Here is a 16,752-nt window from a genome sequence, read left to right on the forward strand (position 1 = left end):
CTAGATGTCACTTTGGAGGATGATCCAATCCAATCCGATCCAAGACGATCAGATCCGCCATCCATCCAAGTGCCGACACTAATGCTAAAAGTGCTTTGGGGCCTGATATCACTCAATTTGGGGGAGTTCAAGTTATGTGAAAGAAACTTAGAGACGAGTCAGGTTAGCAATCATTTTGATAAATAGTATATCGACTCACTCTTACTACTTTAAATAAATATCACAACATTTTTACTGGCATCTTATTCGAATGGTAATAAATAAAATTGAACAAACGAAATAAGATCGTGCAGGATGATTGTCTGAATCATTCAAAGACTTAAGGAGGAAAATATATTGGTTTGATTCTGGCCTTTTTTCCCCTTCTTTAGATTGTTGTAATAGTGGGATAATTTTGTTGTCCTTTTTTTTAATGAAAATAAATTTAATTGTTCATATATGGTACTCCCGACAAAATCTGCGGAAAGATTCTTCTATTTATTCAAGAAAATTAGTAAACGCTCTTATTAAATGCAAAAACAAAGTTTAATTATTATTATTATATTTATCGATTAATCGTTGTTATTCTAAAGCTGCAAAATAGAAACTTTTCTGCCTCGCAACAGAAAACAAAAATGTAAGTAATCACAAGCACATTATTAAGTTGTTAATTAAGTTAATAAGCTAGTAAACAGACAAAATGTTGTAAGTATTACCGCAAATCAAAATATATTCAAAATCGTGTGGGAAAACGTTGAATATTAGAGGAAACACGAAATGCAATATTCTTAAGTTTTGATATTTATCATAATTAATAAAATAATACAAACGCAAAGTTTGCAACGAATTCAAATAAAGCGGGAAAGTGGTGAGTTTTGCAGTATTTTTTTTTGAGCTCGTGCGGACTTGAGGTGAAATCCGCATCGTCGTCTGGTAACACTGCGCTCAGCTGTTTAGTGACTTCCTCTGTTCTGTGCTGTGTATAATTTGTTATTAGGACCTAGGCTAGGAATTACTGGTTGCACACACTCAGCGCCACTGCTCCACCGACCACCGCCCTTGCAAGGACCCACCATGAACTCCAAGGACAAGTCGAAGTTCAAGTCGTTCCTTAAATCGCTGCCGGCAGGTAACAAAGTGGGTGCAGCATTGTGGGCCAGAGAACTCAATTGGGATTTCGGGATTCACAGGTTACGTCGGCGAGCGGACCCTGCGGCCGGAGTTTGAGAGGGAACTGCGCCCGGAGCAGCCGGTGGCCCAACGCTGCCGGATGCTGAAGGAGCTGGGCGACATGCAGCTGCAAAACTTCAATCTGGACGAGGTGCGTTCCATCGAATTGGCGCGATGCCATGAACATGTGTTGATTCTCGTAATTCGTCCCCACAGACCGCCATCACCATTCTGTTTAATCTCACCAACGATCTCATCGTGCCCAACAAGCCGGCAGAAACACGCCAGATTGCCTTGAGCTTCTATAAACGGCTCATTTACACACAGTACAAGAACCTGACCATCATGCGGGAGAAGTTCTTCCTGGTCATCCAGAACCACGAAGCCCGCGAGGATCTGCGTCACCTTCTTGAGCTGCTCGACACCCTCACCGACAATGGGAAGGATATCACAAACTTCGAGGAGAAGGTTGGCCGCAGATCTGGTTTAAATGAATGGTGACTTAACTGTCTTGCTTCCTCTCACAGATTGGCAAGTTCATGCTGCTCTGGATCCCAGCCATCACGGAGGCCAATCTGCTCACCCCCTACCTTGACATTCTGGTCAACCTGATCAAGTTCAATGCAGCGCATCTGGACAAAGACATCCTTGTGGGCATCGTACAGTGAGTGGTGCACTCTTTAACCCACAACTTTTGTTTGAGGATCCCTTTTTTCCCCAGGAACGCTTGCGACCTGAGCTGCAGCGTTACCGTGAACGAAATCGGTCTGCAGTGCCTCACAATTCTGGAGATGGTCATCGGGTACACCATCTTCCCAAGCGAACCGCTGCCGCAGTGCATCACCACCTTGTGCCGGACTGTGAATCATGCTCCCTACTGCCCGTCTTCTTTCAAGGTAAGTGCCTAAAACATCAAATGATTGAAATTATTGAACCATCAAGTAATTGAAGCTATACAGGGTTATGAAATTCCAATTGGTCAACTATAGCAAAAATAGGTAGTTCTTTTTAGAAAATGTAGTTAGTATTTTGATCATTTCAAATAGAATACATTCAGTTTGAATGCAAATATACCTTTATTTAATAGTTTTGACCATTTGTAGTAGAATACACTCAAACAGCAAGCAAATACAAAATTATTTCGTTGCATTTATTAATAGTTAACGTCAGATATTGCTGTATTTAATGAATGATTGCTTAGAATTAATCGGTTACATAGAAATAAACTTCGACGAGAACTTATCGTAGCTGCTCACTGCCTCGGCTGAGGGCTGTGGAAGTTTGTCATTAGCCTGCGTCGCTGGTAATTCCTGGTTGCGGACCACTTCCTTTTCGGAGTTCTTCTGGACCGGCTTGTGTCCCTGATTCTTTACCTTATGCTTCGCTGGAATGTCAATCTGGATATTCTCCTCCAGCTCCACTTGAATATTCTCGTCCAGCTCCAGGTCTTGTTTCTCCGCCTGCAGAGCCTGACATTCGCTTTCCAAATCACGAGCGCAGAACCGTCGTACAACATCGAAATACTGACCCCTGGGACAGCGCATTTCCAGCACCCGCTTTTTGGCGCATATGTAGTAACGTTGGCAATCTCGGCTGTGCGGTGCCAGGCGGCTGCCCGTCCGGATGCACTCGTCCATAGCAATAGCTTGCTCTGTGAGTGTCGGCATTGTCGGCTTTTCCAGGCAAATTCCCGTGTGATCCGGCACACAGCTGCTCACTCGCTCGTCGAAGTAGTCTCCTGATGGACACTGGACCAGCTCCGCCTGTCCGGAGTGACAGCGGAAATATGTCTCGCAGTCGCTTGGATTGGCCAGAGTGGCATTATCCGGCAGCACACAGCTGCACTGATGGGCTGCACTTATGGCCACTGGGAGGCAGGCTCTTCGGGCTGGATCAAAGTAGTTTCCGACGGAACATTTGGCCACGGCGAAGGATCCTCCCTCCAGGCATTGTCGGTATCGCGTGCAATCGCTGTGGACTCGCTCCACACTATTTGTAAGGCCACAAAATACGGATTCATCGGTGCAGGCTCCGGGTACACAAATCATGAGCTTCTTGCTAAAATGGTACTCCGCCGGACAGCTGAACTCCTGGAAGGGCAGGTCATCGTCGCCAGTGCAAACATAGAACCTTTGGCAGTTGTCCTTGTGGGGCAGCATTTGCCAGGGATCTGATATCCTGCAGATAGCGGATATATCTGTAAGTTCGGCCTTAACCGATGCCGCGGTGATGGCCGAAAGCAGCCATATAACTAATAAGCGATCTGGAAGAAGCGAAAACTTTGATCACACTGAAACCAACGACTCTTACACCACTCACTCTCCATTTTCATCAGATGCGCGTTTATGCTGGGAATCCGTCGAATGCGACGTTGATTGCTAATGACTTGGCTTTTTATGTCCTCGCTTTGATTGAGATTTTTCAGCCCATTTGGCAATCGCGGGCAGAGATTGCTCCGACATTTGTTTTTTAATACTAATGAGTATTCTGCTCAGTCTTTATCTGCTCGATATTTCCTCCACTTATCGAGGGCTCCGCTGACTTCAGCACTTCTTATCATTCAACATGCTCCGGCCGATGATGATTAACCCTATTCCCGAAATAAGAAGTGATCATTGAATCAGTGGCCCCCAGGTGGAAGAACTGTATTCAAGGCCCTTTCGATACCGACGATAAATGAGTGGGGCGCTGACCCAGTTCCCTTCAAGTGACCTCAGTACAAGGTGCCACCTTTTGGTTAAACCAAAGACACTAGAATAACAAGATGCGTAACGGCCATACAAATTTTTGGCACGCGATTTTTTGGCCGTGGCTCTAGAGGTGGCTCCAGGCTCTCTTGAGTTTTTGTTCGAGAGAGAAAGAGCGGAGAGCGCTACAGCAAACAGCTCTTTTCTACGCATACAGTGATAGCATACAACTGTATGTGTGCACACGTATGCTCATGTATTGTAAATTTGACAAAATATGCCCTTCACCTTAGAAGTTCGTAAATCTATATTATTTTTTATCAATTGGCACCATGCGAAAAATTCTTGTTTTGCATTGCTTCAACGTTATTATTATTTAAATAAAGCTTAGAAATAGTAATAGCCGAATCTATGTACATCACAAAATGAATTTCGAAAATGACTTTATATTAGAATACTTGTCATTAGGGTATTCAGCTTGCGGCGTGAGAAAAATTAATAAGGCAATGATTGTTGAGTGCTTGTGTCCGCACTTCGTGCCTGACGATATGACTTTTGCAACGAACTGTTTTCATATTTTTATTTATTTTATTAATTTTTATTTTCTACTACGTATTATTATTTTTTATGAAATATTATTATTTTTATTATTTATTAATAAAATTATTATTTTTATTATTTATTAATAAAATTATTATTTTTTTATGAAATTAAAAAATAATTATTATTTTTATGAAATATTTATTTCTCAATGTTATGTCTTCTTTTTGGAAAATTTATGTTTCAAATTACAGTAGTTATAATAATTGAACTAACTTCCAGTAGATATTTTGTTGGATATATTGCTAAAGGATCCCGGAAAGAAAGAAAATTTGGCCTTCACAAAAAAAGTGGCTGCATAGTGCCAAACGAATGTATGGCCGTTACGCATCTTGTTATTCTAGTGTCTTTGGTTAAACCCTTTATTGATTTCAGATACGTATAGAGTAGATTTTATAAAACCGTGGGCTTAAGTATAGTAACAACCAATCAGATCCTTGGGCATACACCGCAGCACATCGAATCCGTTTCCCGTCAACTTCAGAGACGACGCCCGGGTTCCGTACTCGATGGCATCCCTCAGCCGCATCTTGACCTTAATCAGTGCATATATCACGGCCGCTGAGAAGGTGTCGTTAACGGCCACAACGTCCACAAATTTGGGCGGGATCTGTGAGCCCACCTTGAAGTAGGTGTCGTCGGCCATCAGGCAACTGGCGCCTTCCATATAGTTATTGTATATGACGACGGGTTGGTTGTTCAGCGGTCCCGGGCAATATCCGCTGGAATGCTCGTCTGGGGGATCCGGAGGTAGATAGGGCATCTTTTTAGGCTGGTTTTTTTCCCATTGAGTCCGTGCTCTTCGCATTTCATTTCTAATCGCCCAAACAACCTCGCGTCCATTCATAAAACAGTACGTGCGCATCATGGTCTTCCGGGCGAAGACGTAGTCCACCATACTGGCCATCAACATGGTGGCCGGCCGCAAGTTGTCCAGATCCACGGAGAGGGTGATCCTTGACTCGGGGCAGCGCTCGTTGAATTGTATGACCGCCAGGACCATGCGCAGCATCTCAACGGGATTACGACACTCGAAATGTATCCACGAGTACTTCTGGTAGTCCACGGCGCCCACAAACTGCTGGTAGGTGAGCTCCTGGTTGGCATTGGCGAACTCCAGCAAGGTTCGTGTATCCACGTTCCGTTGGACAATTATGCTGCGGTGCGCAGGCCGGTGATTCGTCAGCGGGCAATGCGAAATGTCGATGCCCTGCGATTGAAATCCATTCAACAAGCTCTCGAACGCCCTTACCCTGCTCAAAACGCCGAGGAACTCGCACTCCAAGCCCAGTCGCCGCCACACGGTGCATATGTTGGCAGCGGGACCGCCGCGCCGCCAGCTTCCCTCCGTGGTGCGCTGCACCTGGCCTGGGTAAAGAGGCAGATCCACGATGGTGATCATGTCCAGCGTGCAGCTGCCCACTGCCAAAACATGGCGCTTTGGAGGTGGCGGCGGTGGTGGTGGCTCCGGTGGCAGATGAAGTACCTTCTTTACGGTTATGAATTCCTTAACAATTTGCTTTTTCATTGTGGAAACTTCTGAATTTCGACACTTGCCAAATGTGTTTGTAAGCAGATTGAAAAATCAAAGATATTTAAAGTGTTTCTCATTTCGTTAACAAAATGCAGATGCAATGTAATTACCAGGCCTAACTAGTACTCTCTGTCTGGCTTTAATTGTTTCGTTGGAAAGAAGAATAATATTAAATCATATGTATTTTTTAAAATCTCCAGATCATGAAGAACCTCTTGGGCACCCAGTTGGGATACCATTCCATGAAGATGATGTGCAGCATCCTCAACGATCGAGCTCTTTACGATGATGCCCACCTGTTGCGTGGGGCCGTGTTCCATCTCAACATGAACATCTTCGGCTCGAACATTATTTTCCAGGTTTCACCTATGACCTATGCAACGAATGTGCTGACAGCCTTCCTCCGGGTAAGCCTTAAAAACCCTACCTAAAACTGTAATGTAATCTTTGGTTTTCCACAGGCACTTGACAGTCGTCAGGTGATCGTGACCTTCGAAGTCATCCTCAGCGTTCGCATGGTGATTACCAAGCGGCAGCTTTCAGAGATCATTTGGGATCTGATCTGCGAGATTATGTCCTCGATCGTTAGCAACATCGAGTATTACGAAGAAGTCAACATAAACAAGGATCGTCTGCATCACCTGCAGATCAATTTCCACGAGAACATCGACTGCATCGAGAAGCTGTTGCAGCAGGACCGATCCCAGATTCTGGGCAATGTGGAGCGCATCTACGATCTCATCGAGCGAGTGGCCGACCGACGCCCGGAGGCCTCCGTTCTCGCCCTAATCGAGTACCGATCACGACGGGTTACAGCAACGCGGCCAGATTGGCTCCAGGTGCTGGCCCAGTTCGTTCGCCGATACTACCGCATGTCCAACGTTAACGTACGCATTAAGACGATCGAGGCTTTGGTGCGCATTATGGACCAGAACCGTGCCTGCTATGAAGAAGAGATCCTCAGTCGCGTGGTTCTGTCGCACCTTTCGCATATCCACCTGGAGTCGAGTGTGCAGGTGCGAGTGGCAGTGGCCCGGGCTCTTTCCAATTTTGCCACCCACTGCGACACGAAACGGTGCATGGATCTGCTGGACATCCTGGAGGCACTCATCAACCGACCCTTTGAGCACACGCGACATGCATCCTCATCTGGTGACGGTACTCTTGCAGAAGTGACCGTTGGATTGGTTAACAACGAATCCGAGATCTCGGATATTATCGCCGCAGTTGATGGCTTGGTCAAAGTGTTTGCCATCAAGCTGCATCGCCTGCCAGCGATCCATGCTCTTAAAATATTTAACATTCTAATGGACCACATGGAACTGCACTACGAACGACCAAAGATTTTCGAACACATAAGTGTTGTGCGCTATAAAGTGAGTCAAAATGATCATATTGTCGCGAACCCTCGTGTACTGAAACGTTCTTGGTCTACATTTTTAGATTTTCGCTTGGTTGCTTAAGGCCCGGGCCAACGGATCCTACCATATCGGTTATCCGGAGGGCAGCAACGAAGTCGTGAAATTTAGTCCCTACCTGGGAATTGATTCACCGCTGTTGCCACAAGCCCACCCCACAGCGATATCCATACGACGAGTCTGCAAGCTGATAGTGAGGTGCCTAGAACACGACACCGATTATCAGGTGTTCCAGCTAGTCATCAGGGAACTGCCGAAGGTGCTGCAGAACAAGGCGCTGGTGCAGGGCAACGACATCGAGGAGCTGGCCAACACGCTCCTCAAGATCAACTTGGTTAGCAACAACAAGTTCAAGCGGCCCACCGACGAGTTCCACGCCCTCGTATTGCCCGCCATAGCTTCCTTGGTTATCTATCACGAAAGCCTGCAGCCGCAGCAGCACTACGGCATTATAACAGCTCTTAATTCGAGGGTACTTACTGGCATTGCCAGCGTCTGCATCAACACCATGACCATCCTTATACTTGAGATGCCGGAGGCGTTGATGCGAAAGCTACCGGACGTACTGCTCCAAATGAGCAAGATGTCGGATACCAATGCACTGGCCACTCCGGTTCTGGAATTTCTGTCGTGTGAGTAACTTAGATCGAAGATCTTTCCGAAGCAGTGACTTAATAATACTTGTCCCCTTTGTTTAGTGCTTATACATCTGTCCAAGCATCTCTTCGCAAACTTCACGTCCATGCACAACATGTACGTGTTTGCCATCACGCTGCCGTACACAAAACCGCATCGCTACGATCACTACACAGTTTCCTTGGCCCACCATGTCATCGCCGGATGGTTCCTCAAGTGTAAGCTGGAGCTGCGCAGGAACTGCGTTAACTACATCAAAAGCGTGGGTATAACAAATTTGCATATTGTTACTTGTACTGACTTGGTTTTACTTTCCCAGTCGATTCAGTCGAATGCCAAGATGTTGTCTAGCGACATTGTGAACCTAAACTCCTTAAACGAGGATTCATCCAATCGCAAGCGGAGCACCAGTCTAACGGAGCGCGGTAGTCGCAACAATGCCAATGCCTGGAACGATCTGGAGATGCGGCCGCAAATGAACAACGGTCTACGCAACTTCCACGCCGAACTGGCAGAGACGTGCTTTGATTTCTTGGCCCGCCACACTTATTCGCCTTGTCCGTCGATGCCCAAGCGGTGAGTGTTATTTTATACAACATATCTTAGCAGTTAAAGATGTTACCTTTCCTTTGCAGTCTTCCAGCGGCGGAATTCCTGCTGAAGGACGGCGTTTCGCAGACGTGGCTAGTGGGCAACAACCTGGTGACCATCACCACCTCCGGCTGTCCGTCGGCGCCCACGCGCAGTGGGCTTTGCGAACGATGTGCCCAACTGGGCAAGGCTCCCAGCATTAGTCTGAACTCGAAGAGCCTCAGTGATGCAGCTCCTCCACTTTCGCCAGAGCGTGAGAGACGATACACCAAGGTGAGCCTGCAGCACAGCAGCGGCAATGAGTCGGCTGGCAGCACGGAGCTCACCTCCTCCTCCTCGTCGAACTCAGCAGCCGCAGGTGGTCATCCACATCGACAGATCTCTAACACTTCCACGGCATCGCTAGACGCGCTTTCCCGTCGGGGATCTAATCCCGAGGCCTTGGGCGGAGCCTTGGGCGAGGGGCCGCATACGGGGAGCAACACCTCACTCCTGGGAAACTCTTTGTCCCAATCCTCCGTCAGCATGAGCCCTTCGTCGGGATCCGTAGTGCAACAGCCGGTTTGCGTGCGCGCCTGCACTGGCTGGGCGGAGGTGTTGGTTCGTCGGCCCACGGGCAACATATCGTGGATAACCCGCATTCAGAACCCCATCACCAACGATTGCTTTGGCCAGGAGTTACCGTTCAATAATGTGGTGTCGCTGTTTCTTCCCACTGCCCATGGCGGAGTTTTTGGACCGGACAATACCATTCAGGTCCCACCACATACGTTGGCTGATCCCGAACCGGAACCAGAACCAGAGGTTAATGCAGCAACGGCTCCTCAGGCAAGTGCACTGCGCAGTCGAATGGTTGCCAAGGCTCGTGCCCTTCAGCGACAGGAAGAAATTCACTCGGTCGGAGGGAATGGAAATGGCAACGGCAACGGTAATGGTAATGGTAGTGGAAATGCTCCCAGCACTGGAGGTGCTGCTGCCATACCCATTCCGCGGGTCACAGCATCCGGAAAGCGTGGCAAGGAGGCAGCTCTCTGTGGAAGTGTGAGTGATGGCGAAGCCGACGACGACTCCCTGGCCTTTGAGGATGCTCAGAGTCGTGCCCGAAATCCCGTCCGACGGGTAAATTCCAGCCCAGAGATGAGTTCCAGCTGGCGGCAGTCGTTCCTAACCAACAAGCCTACGCCACTGTCCCAGGAGCCCGTGAAAACCACCGCCGATGAACCGCAATCGCTGTTGACTTTGAAGAAGAAGACTGTTCAGTACAGCACCAAGGATATGCGTGTGAGCTGTGAGGCCATTCCGGAGGAGATAGCCGGCTCCACACCACCGTCGCAGACCGCAGCCTTGGCCCTGCAGCCGGAAAGCGGCACCCTACCTCCCAAGCAGCACTCGGCGGACGATGTCAGCAGTCATGTGGCTGGAGGAAGCAACCTGCAAGCAGGAGGGTCCACGCTAAAGCTGGGTAAGCCACCGCTGTCGCCCGGACAACCGCCTTTGCTGGGCACTGGTCGAGTGACCAGCTTTGGAGGCACCTCTGTTCCACAGCCCGGTGCACTGGCCAAATCAAGCAGCAGTGGCAGCAATGGCACCAATGTTGGAGTGATAACCTCCGATTACGACAACGGCAACAATGGCAACGGAGACATGATGCGAGGTCGTTCGAAAACCATTTCGGTGGTGCGGGAGGTGAACAACGGAAATACGCGTCCGCCGCCGGCCAGCAGTTTCCGGAATTTCGGAGCCGCAAAGCCGCCCATCAACGCCAAGCTCTGCATGAACCCGAGCTTTATTTTCATGCAACTGTACACCACTGGCCAGCTGGGTGTCACAGATGAGCCATTGAAGGTGGGTCCGGAAAACAGCAGCGCTGTCTCCCTAATCGATTTGGTCCCACCGTTCGAGACGCACAAGATCGGCGTGCTGTACGTGGGCCAAGGGCAGTGCAACAACGAGGTGGAGATCTTGCGCAATTCGCACGGAAGCGCCAGGTATGTGGAGTTCCTGCGTAATATCGGCACCCTGGTCAGTCTGAAGGAAGCTGAGCAAAACAATCTATTTATAATGTTGGATCGAAACGGAGCAGATGGCAAGTTTGCCTATATCTGGAAGGATGACATACTGCAGGTGAATGGTTAGCCCCAACTGACTTACAAAGCGAGTATCTCCAATGTATTTTTCCTCGTAGGTTACGTTCCATGTCGCTACGCTGATGCCCACCAATCTGCAGGATGATCCCAACTGCAACGAGAAGAAGAGCCACATTGGCAATGACTTTGTTAAGATCATCTACAACGAAAGCGGAGAGGAGTACAATCTAAACACAATATCCGTAGGTTTTACAAGTCCAAGTTCGAGCTGTTTGCTTGTATCCAATCCACACTTGATCAGTTTGAATCCTACCTCTAGTTTCTTTTCTAATTGTAATAAGCCGCATTTAATTCCGTTTATTACTCTTCCAGGGCCAATTCAACTACGCCTGCGTGATCGTGGAGCCACTTGACCTGAACTCGAACAGGGTGTATGTGAAGGCGCGATCGGAGATTTCGAAATTCGTGTGCCACGCAGAATACCGGATAGTCTCCGATCGCAGTGCTCCCCTTTTGGCCCGACAGATGGCGCTGCACGCCAATGTGAGCATAGGATCTATTGCTAAGTACGATTTTCATTAATTCCAATAAATTACAGCTCGCGTCGCTAGTCTACCAAAGTGTGCAGAAAAAGCATCCGTACGCATCGAATTGGCTGGAACGATTGCGCAAACTGAAGCGCCTGCGATCGAAGGTAAGATATAGTTGAGATTTTAAATGGGTTGATAAAGATTAACCAATTAACAATCCTATAACCAGCTTATTGAGGGACTAAACAGCCAGCAAAAATCCGGAAGCGCCTCGAGCGGCATCGGAATAAACGCCTCAGCCATTGGTTCGGATATGGACGACCAACGAGGTGACTTCATTAAATACACATAGACAACAACGAGAGGCTCCCAACTGGACAACTATTAAAAAAGAGCAGAGGACCTATAGACGCATCCTGCCATGATATCTCTTGATTTCCGATTTCAATATTACCTTAATGGCAAAGCAGGGGATTTAAGAACATCAAGTCTGTCCAGACCAACAATAGAAAATCTTTGCCTAATCAATGATCACGAAAATAATTATAATATAACATAATGAATTTGACAAGTTTATAAAATTTGTGAGAATACATAAGCGCTGTTCATTTCCAATCCGATTGCATTTTTGGGTAATGAATTTTTTAACTATTTCGAGAGATGTCATCATTTTATTATATAAATTAAAAAAATGTTTTACATATGCTTTAAAGCATTCTTAATTGAGCGTGATGCACGTATTAGTTTATTCTGTTTAACAATCAATAATATTTAATGCAATTGCAATTTTTGTTGCCAGGCTTTTATCTTAATAAATTCCTTCAATGTGACTTAATCTAAGCTAGAATTAAACCAATATTTACTTGGTTAAGCTAAGCTGTGAAATATGTTCGTAGCCGAATCCAGTGATTTTGTGACTGGCGACTCGGTTGGCAAAGTCAACAGCCTCCGCTAGACTTCGACGAGCCTCGAGGGTGGCGTAAATGAATCCCGCCATGAAACTGTCCCCGGCTCCCAGCGTGTCCACCACCTTATCCTGTTTATAGGATGACATTTCATAGTAGTTCCCATTGGCATCCAAAGCTCCAGCTCCGGCGCTTCCCCAGGGACAAATGAAGACAGGTTTCGTACCACCTTCGGGAATTTTGGAGGCCAACTCCTCACACGACTGCCGCGGTGTCTTCCAGCCCAACTGACCAGCCAGCTCCTTGGAGAAGATCACAAAATCGCAGGGCGCACACAGTACCTGGTTCTGTTCATACCTCGTTTCGAAGTCCAACGAGATAATGATGCCTTGACCGGTCCTTTGGTTGTACTCCCGGATGCTTTGCATCATCTTTAAGGTGTGCGGCGTGTTGCGAGCCTCGAAGTGTACCCATCCATACTGCGAAAGGTTTATCTTGCTGAAGTCCTCATAGGTGGTTTGCGGGTAGTCCTTATTGCAGTGGATAATAGTGCGGGTGCCGGAATCCTGAGCCAGGATCACCGAGGAGAAGGGCGGATCCCTGTCCGTAAAGGGACAGTCATTCGTGCCGATTTCCCGCTTCGAGAGATCTTCGAGAAGCACTCGGAATCCATCCGACCTGCTGAGCATTCCAAAGAAGTCCACCTTGCATCCAAGAACCCGGAGCACAGTACTCACATTAGAAGCGTTTCCGCCACGTTGCCAGAATCCATCCAGGCAACGCCGATCGGTGTCCTCCTTGGGATAGCTCCCGTTGATGGTCACGAAGTCAATCACCGTGCAGCCCACGCAAAGTACGGATTTCACTGGGCTCATCTTAGTCGTGTATTTTGTTCACTAAAAATTATTTACTTTATATTCATTTATGAGGTCGTCCTAATTCTTGAATAAATTGTTCTGTCTTGTTACTTGGTACACATAAAGTGAGTATAATCAATATTTCATATATTCTAATTAATTTTTACTGAAAATCTTTCATTTCCTTGCTTAACTTAAAATTATTAATATTAATTTTGGAGTTGCGCTACAGCCAACGATTTTGGGTGTCGGCTGTTCTAGTTTTTCAGCTCAATCTAATCAAAAATTCGATTTTCACCTGCTTTGCACTTTATTTGTCGATCGAGTTTTACAGCTGTTTTTGTTTTTAACTTTTCTTATCGCACATATTTATGTATGTAGACAGAGAATCTAATTAAGCGCTCGCTCCAAACAGTGAACACTCGATAATATGGCAATAGAGTTAACTAAATATTCGACCTTCATTGAAAAAAATGAACTGGGTTTTAATGTGTAATTTTGAGGAAACCTGATTTATCAATGGAAAACGTATACTGCTAATACAGTTTACATGATTATAATTATGATTTTAAACAGCTCATTATATGTGAAGATGTTAATCTTTATTCCCAGGAATTCTAATGAATATTGCTGATTAGCCAGTTTTCGTATTTCGTGGTTAACTTTATCGAGATAGCACTGTATTAATCAGTCTCAGCCGCTGATCGCGCTCTTTGGTCATAGACAGTGTGACCGATGAACGGAAACATTATAATATTGTTTAATTTTTTAAGCAACACTGTAAGAAAATGGTATATCAACTTCTAATACTACTCAAAATGTACCAACCTAATTGACTCAAATATAAAGAAAAATAAATTTAATTTTGAAAAGTTAATAATTTGGTAGCCTGGTTAAATTCTCGCCAATACAAAACCAATTAAAAACGAAACTAATTTTAGGTGTGCGACAACTTTTCCAATTAGACGGATATCACAATAGGAGTTCAGTGGCGACCCGGGGTGTTTAAGTCCCATTCCAGCGAAACTTAGTCAAGCCGCAGACGCTCACCGTGCAACATGACGGGGCACAAATTAAAGGATGCCACGGCAAATGTCCCGACTAGACGCACATACAGCGCACAGCAGACACATGTGGCAGCTTCGTCAAGTTGCACAGTGAGTTCAGCTCAGTCAGCGGAAAAGCCTGTCACCCAGAAGGGAGGATGGCTCACGACTGTGTGACTGCCAGGCCAGTGGCTACGAAATAAATGAACATTTAATTTCGTTTACAAATCTAGGTAAGCCACAGCTGACCTCTTTCGAAATCACGTGTTGAGTTTCAAAAACTGGCTTTGAATGGTCGGAAATTACTCAAAGAGCATAGTAAATACATAACAAATACCAAACCAAATTCAAAGTCTTCTCTCGTGGAAATCAAGTGCTATTAGCTACTTAATCATACTCGATTATTGCTCATACGCACCGTGTAAAATGAGGCAAGGCAGCTTGGTAAGTACAAATAAGCAAGGCAAACTTAAGAGAAAGTAATTTTCATAATTTAAGGTACTCAGCACGACGTGTTACGCCCATCTTACCCCTATTTTAAAGTGCCTTCTGTGGCGTGGAGGCCGACTTAAAGCGGACACAGCCAAATTTTCAAATTAACCTTCCCCAAGCCGACGACGACTCGGTTGATGCCACAAATCGATAGCTTAACATTTGGCTGGGCCCTTTGGCCGGGGTAAACACCTTCTTGGGTACCCATTTTGCGGCACAGAATTATGGCCGGAAATTGCCTTAAAGTGTCAATCAGTGTAAACGTTCTTAATAGGTATTTATTTTTGCCATTTTAATTACCCCGCCCCCCCAGCGAAGTTACTCCCACCCACACCTTTGTCGGCGGACAACGAACTGATGAAAATGCCTGATGATGCCTTAATTACATTCCCGAGAAAAAGAACTCATTTCCGAGTGAATTTTTCATTCAGCATTTTCGGGCTGTTATTGCAGATTATTTACAATCGATGGCAAAGTGATCTGTTGACAAGAAACACGTGACTTATTAGGCTTTTAACTATGGATTATGCCTCATTAATATTAAAACTCAATATATAGAACTTATTTCTACTTCAATTTAGTTACTCATATTCTATTTTCATAAAAGTTTTCAAAATAAGAATTAAAGAAAATCAGAAAGTACTGAACAAGTATTGAGCATGCAAATGCTGCGTGATAGCTTTGATCTATTTCCTATTGGTTTTCCAAATTGAATTCAATATTTTAAGCTGCACAGTAGATACTTGTAGATATTCAATGTTGGTTTTGCTAGGCAGGGCCCACTGTTGCACGTTGGGGGGATTATCGAGTGCGTGCTGGTCTTAGTTACCGAACTCAACATTTTCCATTGAATGGCAAGTGGCAGTGGCGCAGGACTCACCAGCTCCAAGGGCCAGAGCAACTGTTAGCACAGCCCAGTCAGTGGTAATCGCACTCCGGAGAATCCTAATCCCAATCCCCGAACCGCCCGAAAGAGTGAAAGTTTGCCAGGGGCTCCGTGTATCCACATATACTGTGCGTTGCACGGGTGAGGACTCCATCCTTACACATACTCATACACACATTCTGTACAGGTGTTTTCTATCAACGCGTGAATACTTGTTTTTTTTCTTCTGCAGGGACCTCAGGTCTGTTTTTCCTACTTTTTAACTGCGGAGCTAAGCATTTGACCCAACACCAGTTGATTTTATTATCTTGATTTAATCAAAAGCATCAAAAGCCCAGGATAACTAGGATGACCTTATTACTACGGAATGATTATATAACCTTTATGAAAGAGCCGCTTTTTAATATTTTATCATTTTATATTTTATAGAAAGGACTCTGATTTATATAGGCCATTCCATCTGATTGCCTCAGCATATCAAGAACATCAGAATGCACACACAACGCATAAATAAAACCATTCGCACCGTTGGCCGGGCCAAGTCCCAATCCTTTACTCCTGCTTGCCAATAAAAATATATGTCCTTGGATGATATTCCAGCGAGGGGCGGACCTTTGAATGGAGCGCCTCTTACTCGTGACGAATGTTTTTAGTGTGCGCTCTGGGGAGCAACAAAATTAAATTGAATTGTATCCCAGACTTTTTCTCACGTTCCAAGTCAGAATTCATAACTCATTTCTTGAGTGTTTAATGCACTCGGAAAATACCGTCATTGGATTGGAGTTTCCCAACGAAGGAGACTCATAAAGGTGCTCGGTGAGTCGTACTTTTCCCAAGTTGGAGTTTAAAGTAAAGCAAGTGCTAAAGCTACCATTATCCTAGAGCCTATTAAATTAATATTCAATTTGATGCATTAAACCAGTACATGTGGATAAGCAGATTAAAGTGGCGCTCGCAAATTTAATAACTCGTATTTATGGGCCACATATTTAATTCAATAATTCAACCGATGTCACCTAACTTCTTCTGGGAGGATGCAGAGCGCCGTATTGGTGGCATATAGGAAATTCCCGTGGCGCAAATTAGAGAAATAAATTATATTTATCAATGAAAGCCACAAAATAATGTTTATTTTCGCCCGTGACAGGGGAGGCCATCCACACACCTTGCTGACGTCGATTTTCGATCTGGTTTGTGGGAGTCTCTACTTTTCGGCTGGCTGGAAAGTGCGTCTTCGTGAAAGGCCCACAAAGCATCAATCAAAGGAATTAAATACAATTATAATTGTCTGTCACCGTATCGAGATGAAAAGCCAGCCGCAGAGGATTTTCCGA

At 45.7% G+C, this 16,752-nt stretch overlaps 4 protein-coding genes and 1 long non-coding RNA gene across 7 annotated transcripts; 2 read left to right on the plus strand and 3 right to left on the minus strand.

The window, feature by feature from the left end:
• Positions 1 to 1,053: 1,053 nt before the first annotated feature.
• LOC6616239 (tuberin) lies at positions 1,054 to 11,847 on the plus strand. Its single transcript, XM_032717699.1, has 15 exons — positions 1,054 to 1,108; positions 1,170 to 1,300; positions 1,366 to 1,617; positions 1,677 to 1,813; positions 1,871 to 2,045; positions 6,171 to 6,377; positions 6,432 to 7,346; positions 7,414 to 8,020; positions 8,087 to 8,286; positions 8,344 to 8,600; positions 8,660 to 10,739; positions 10,801 to 10,944; positions 11,075 to 11,245; positions 11,301 to 11,396; positions 11,462 to 11,847. The coding sequence occupies exons 1-15, from the start codon at positions 1,054 to 1,056 to the stop codon at positions 11,582 to 11,584; spliced, it is 5,550 nt and encodes a 1,849-aa protein (XP_032573590.1). The 3' UTR covers positions 11,585 to 11,847.
• Positions 2,279 to 6,047, minus strand: LOC6616241. Its single transcript, XM_002040569.2, has 4 exons — positions 5,974 to 6,047; positions 4,863 to 5,851; positions 3,469 to 3,639; positions 2,279 to 3,412 (listed from the first exon to the last, which is right to left on the minus strand). Exons 1-4 carry the CDS (start codon positions 6,045 to 6,047, stop codon positions 2,361 to 2,363), a joined length of 2,286 nt encoding a protein of 761 aa, XP_002040605.2. The 3' UTR covers positions 2,279 to 2,360.
• Positions 4,774 to 6,013, minus strand: LOC6616242 (ketohexokinase). The gene has a single exon (XM_002040570.2). It carries the CDS (start codon positions 5,962 to 5,964, stop codon positions 4,846 to 4,848), a length of 1,119 nt encoding a protein of 372 aa, XP_002040606.1. The 5' UTR covers positions 5,965 to 6,013; the 3' UTR covers positions 4,774 to 4,845.
• An 86-nt stretch (positions 11,848 to 11,933) lies between the features above and the next one.
• On the minus strand, positions 11,934 to 13,362 carry LOC6616243 (ketohexokinase). Of its 3 annotated transcripts, none has more exons than XM_002040571.2 (2): positions 13,293 to 13,362; positions 11,934 to 13,033 (listed from the first exon to the last, which is right to left on the minus strand). In XM_002040571.2, exon 2 carries the CDS (start codon positions 13,010 to 13,012, stop codon positions 12,092 to 12,094), a length of 921 nt encoding a protein of 306 aa, XP_002040607.1. In that variant the 5' UTR covers positions 13,013 to 13,033; positions 13,293 to 13,362; the 3' UTR covers positions 11,934 to 12,091. The 3 variants fall into 3 exon arrangements, with proteins under 3 accessions (XP_002040607.1, XP_032573592.1, XP_032573591.1); XM_032717701.1 differs by lacking the exon at positions 13,293 to 13,362 and having other exon boundaries at positions 11,934 to 12,815; positions 12,875 to 13,006; XM_032717700.1 differs by lacking the exon at positions 13,293 to 13,362 and having other exon boundaries at positions 11,934 to 12,818; positions 12,875 to 13,006.
• Positions 13,363 to 14,038: 676 nt separating this feature from the next.
• LOC116801195 lies at positions 14,039 to 15,024 on the plus strand. Its single transcript, XR_004361835.1, has 3 exons — positions 14,039 to 14,151; positions 14,274 to 14,484; positions 14,539 to 15,024. It is a non-coding gene; the product is annotated as an uncharacterized LOC116801195 (long non-coding RNA).
• Positions 15,025 to 16,752: the final 1,728 nt, after the last annotated feature.

Source organism: Drosophila sechellia, chromosome 3L (assembly GCF_004382195.2).
Source record: "Drosophila sechellia strain sech25 chromosome 3L, ASM438219v1, whole genome shotgun sequence".
NCBI lineage: Eukaryota > Metazoa > Arthropoda > Insecta > Diptera > Drosophilidae > Drosophila > Drosophila sechellia.

Bases quoted from the DNA above. Each gene is read 5' to 3' on its own strand.
- LOC6616239 (XM_032717699.1), top strand. From the start codon at position 1,054: ATGAACTCCAAGGACAAGTCGAAGTTCAAGTCGTTCCTTAAATCGCTG. The intron at 8,021-8,086 runs GTGAGTAACTTA...CCCTTTGTTTAG, and splicing joins GGTTCTGGAATTTCTGTCGT to TGCTTATACATCTGTCCAAG. The intron at 10,740-10,800 runs GTGAATGGTTAG...TTTTCCTCGTAG, and splicing joins GGAAGGATGACATACTGCAG to GTTACGTTCCATGTCGCTAC.
- LOC6616242 (XM_002040570.2), bottom strand. From the start codon at position 5,964: ATGAAAAAGCAAATTGTTAAGGAATTCATAACCGTAAAGAAGGTACTT.
- LOC6616241 (XM_002040569.2), bottom strand. From the start codon at position 6,047: ATGAGAAACACTTTAAATATCTTTGATTTTTCAATCTGCTTACAAACA. The intron at 5,852-5,973 runs GTTTCCACAATG...GGCAGTGGGCAG, and splicing joins GCAAGTGTCGAAATTCAGAA to CTGCACGCTGGACATGATCA. The intron at 3,413-3,468 runs GTGAGTGGTGTA...CGCTTCTTCCAG, and splicing joins GCATCTGATGAAAATGGAGA to ATCGCTTATTAGTTATATGG.
- LOC6616243 (XM_002040571.2), bottom strand. From the start codon at position 13,012: ATGAGCCCAGTGAAATCCGTACTTTGCGTGGGCTGCACGGTGATTGAC.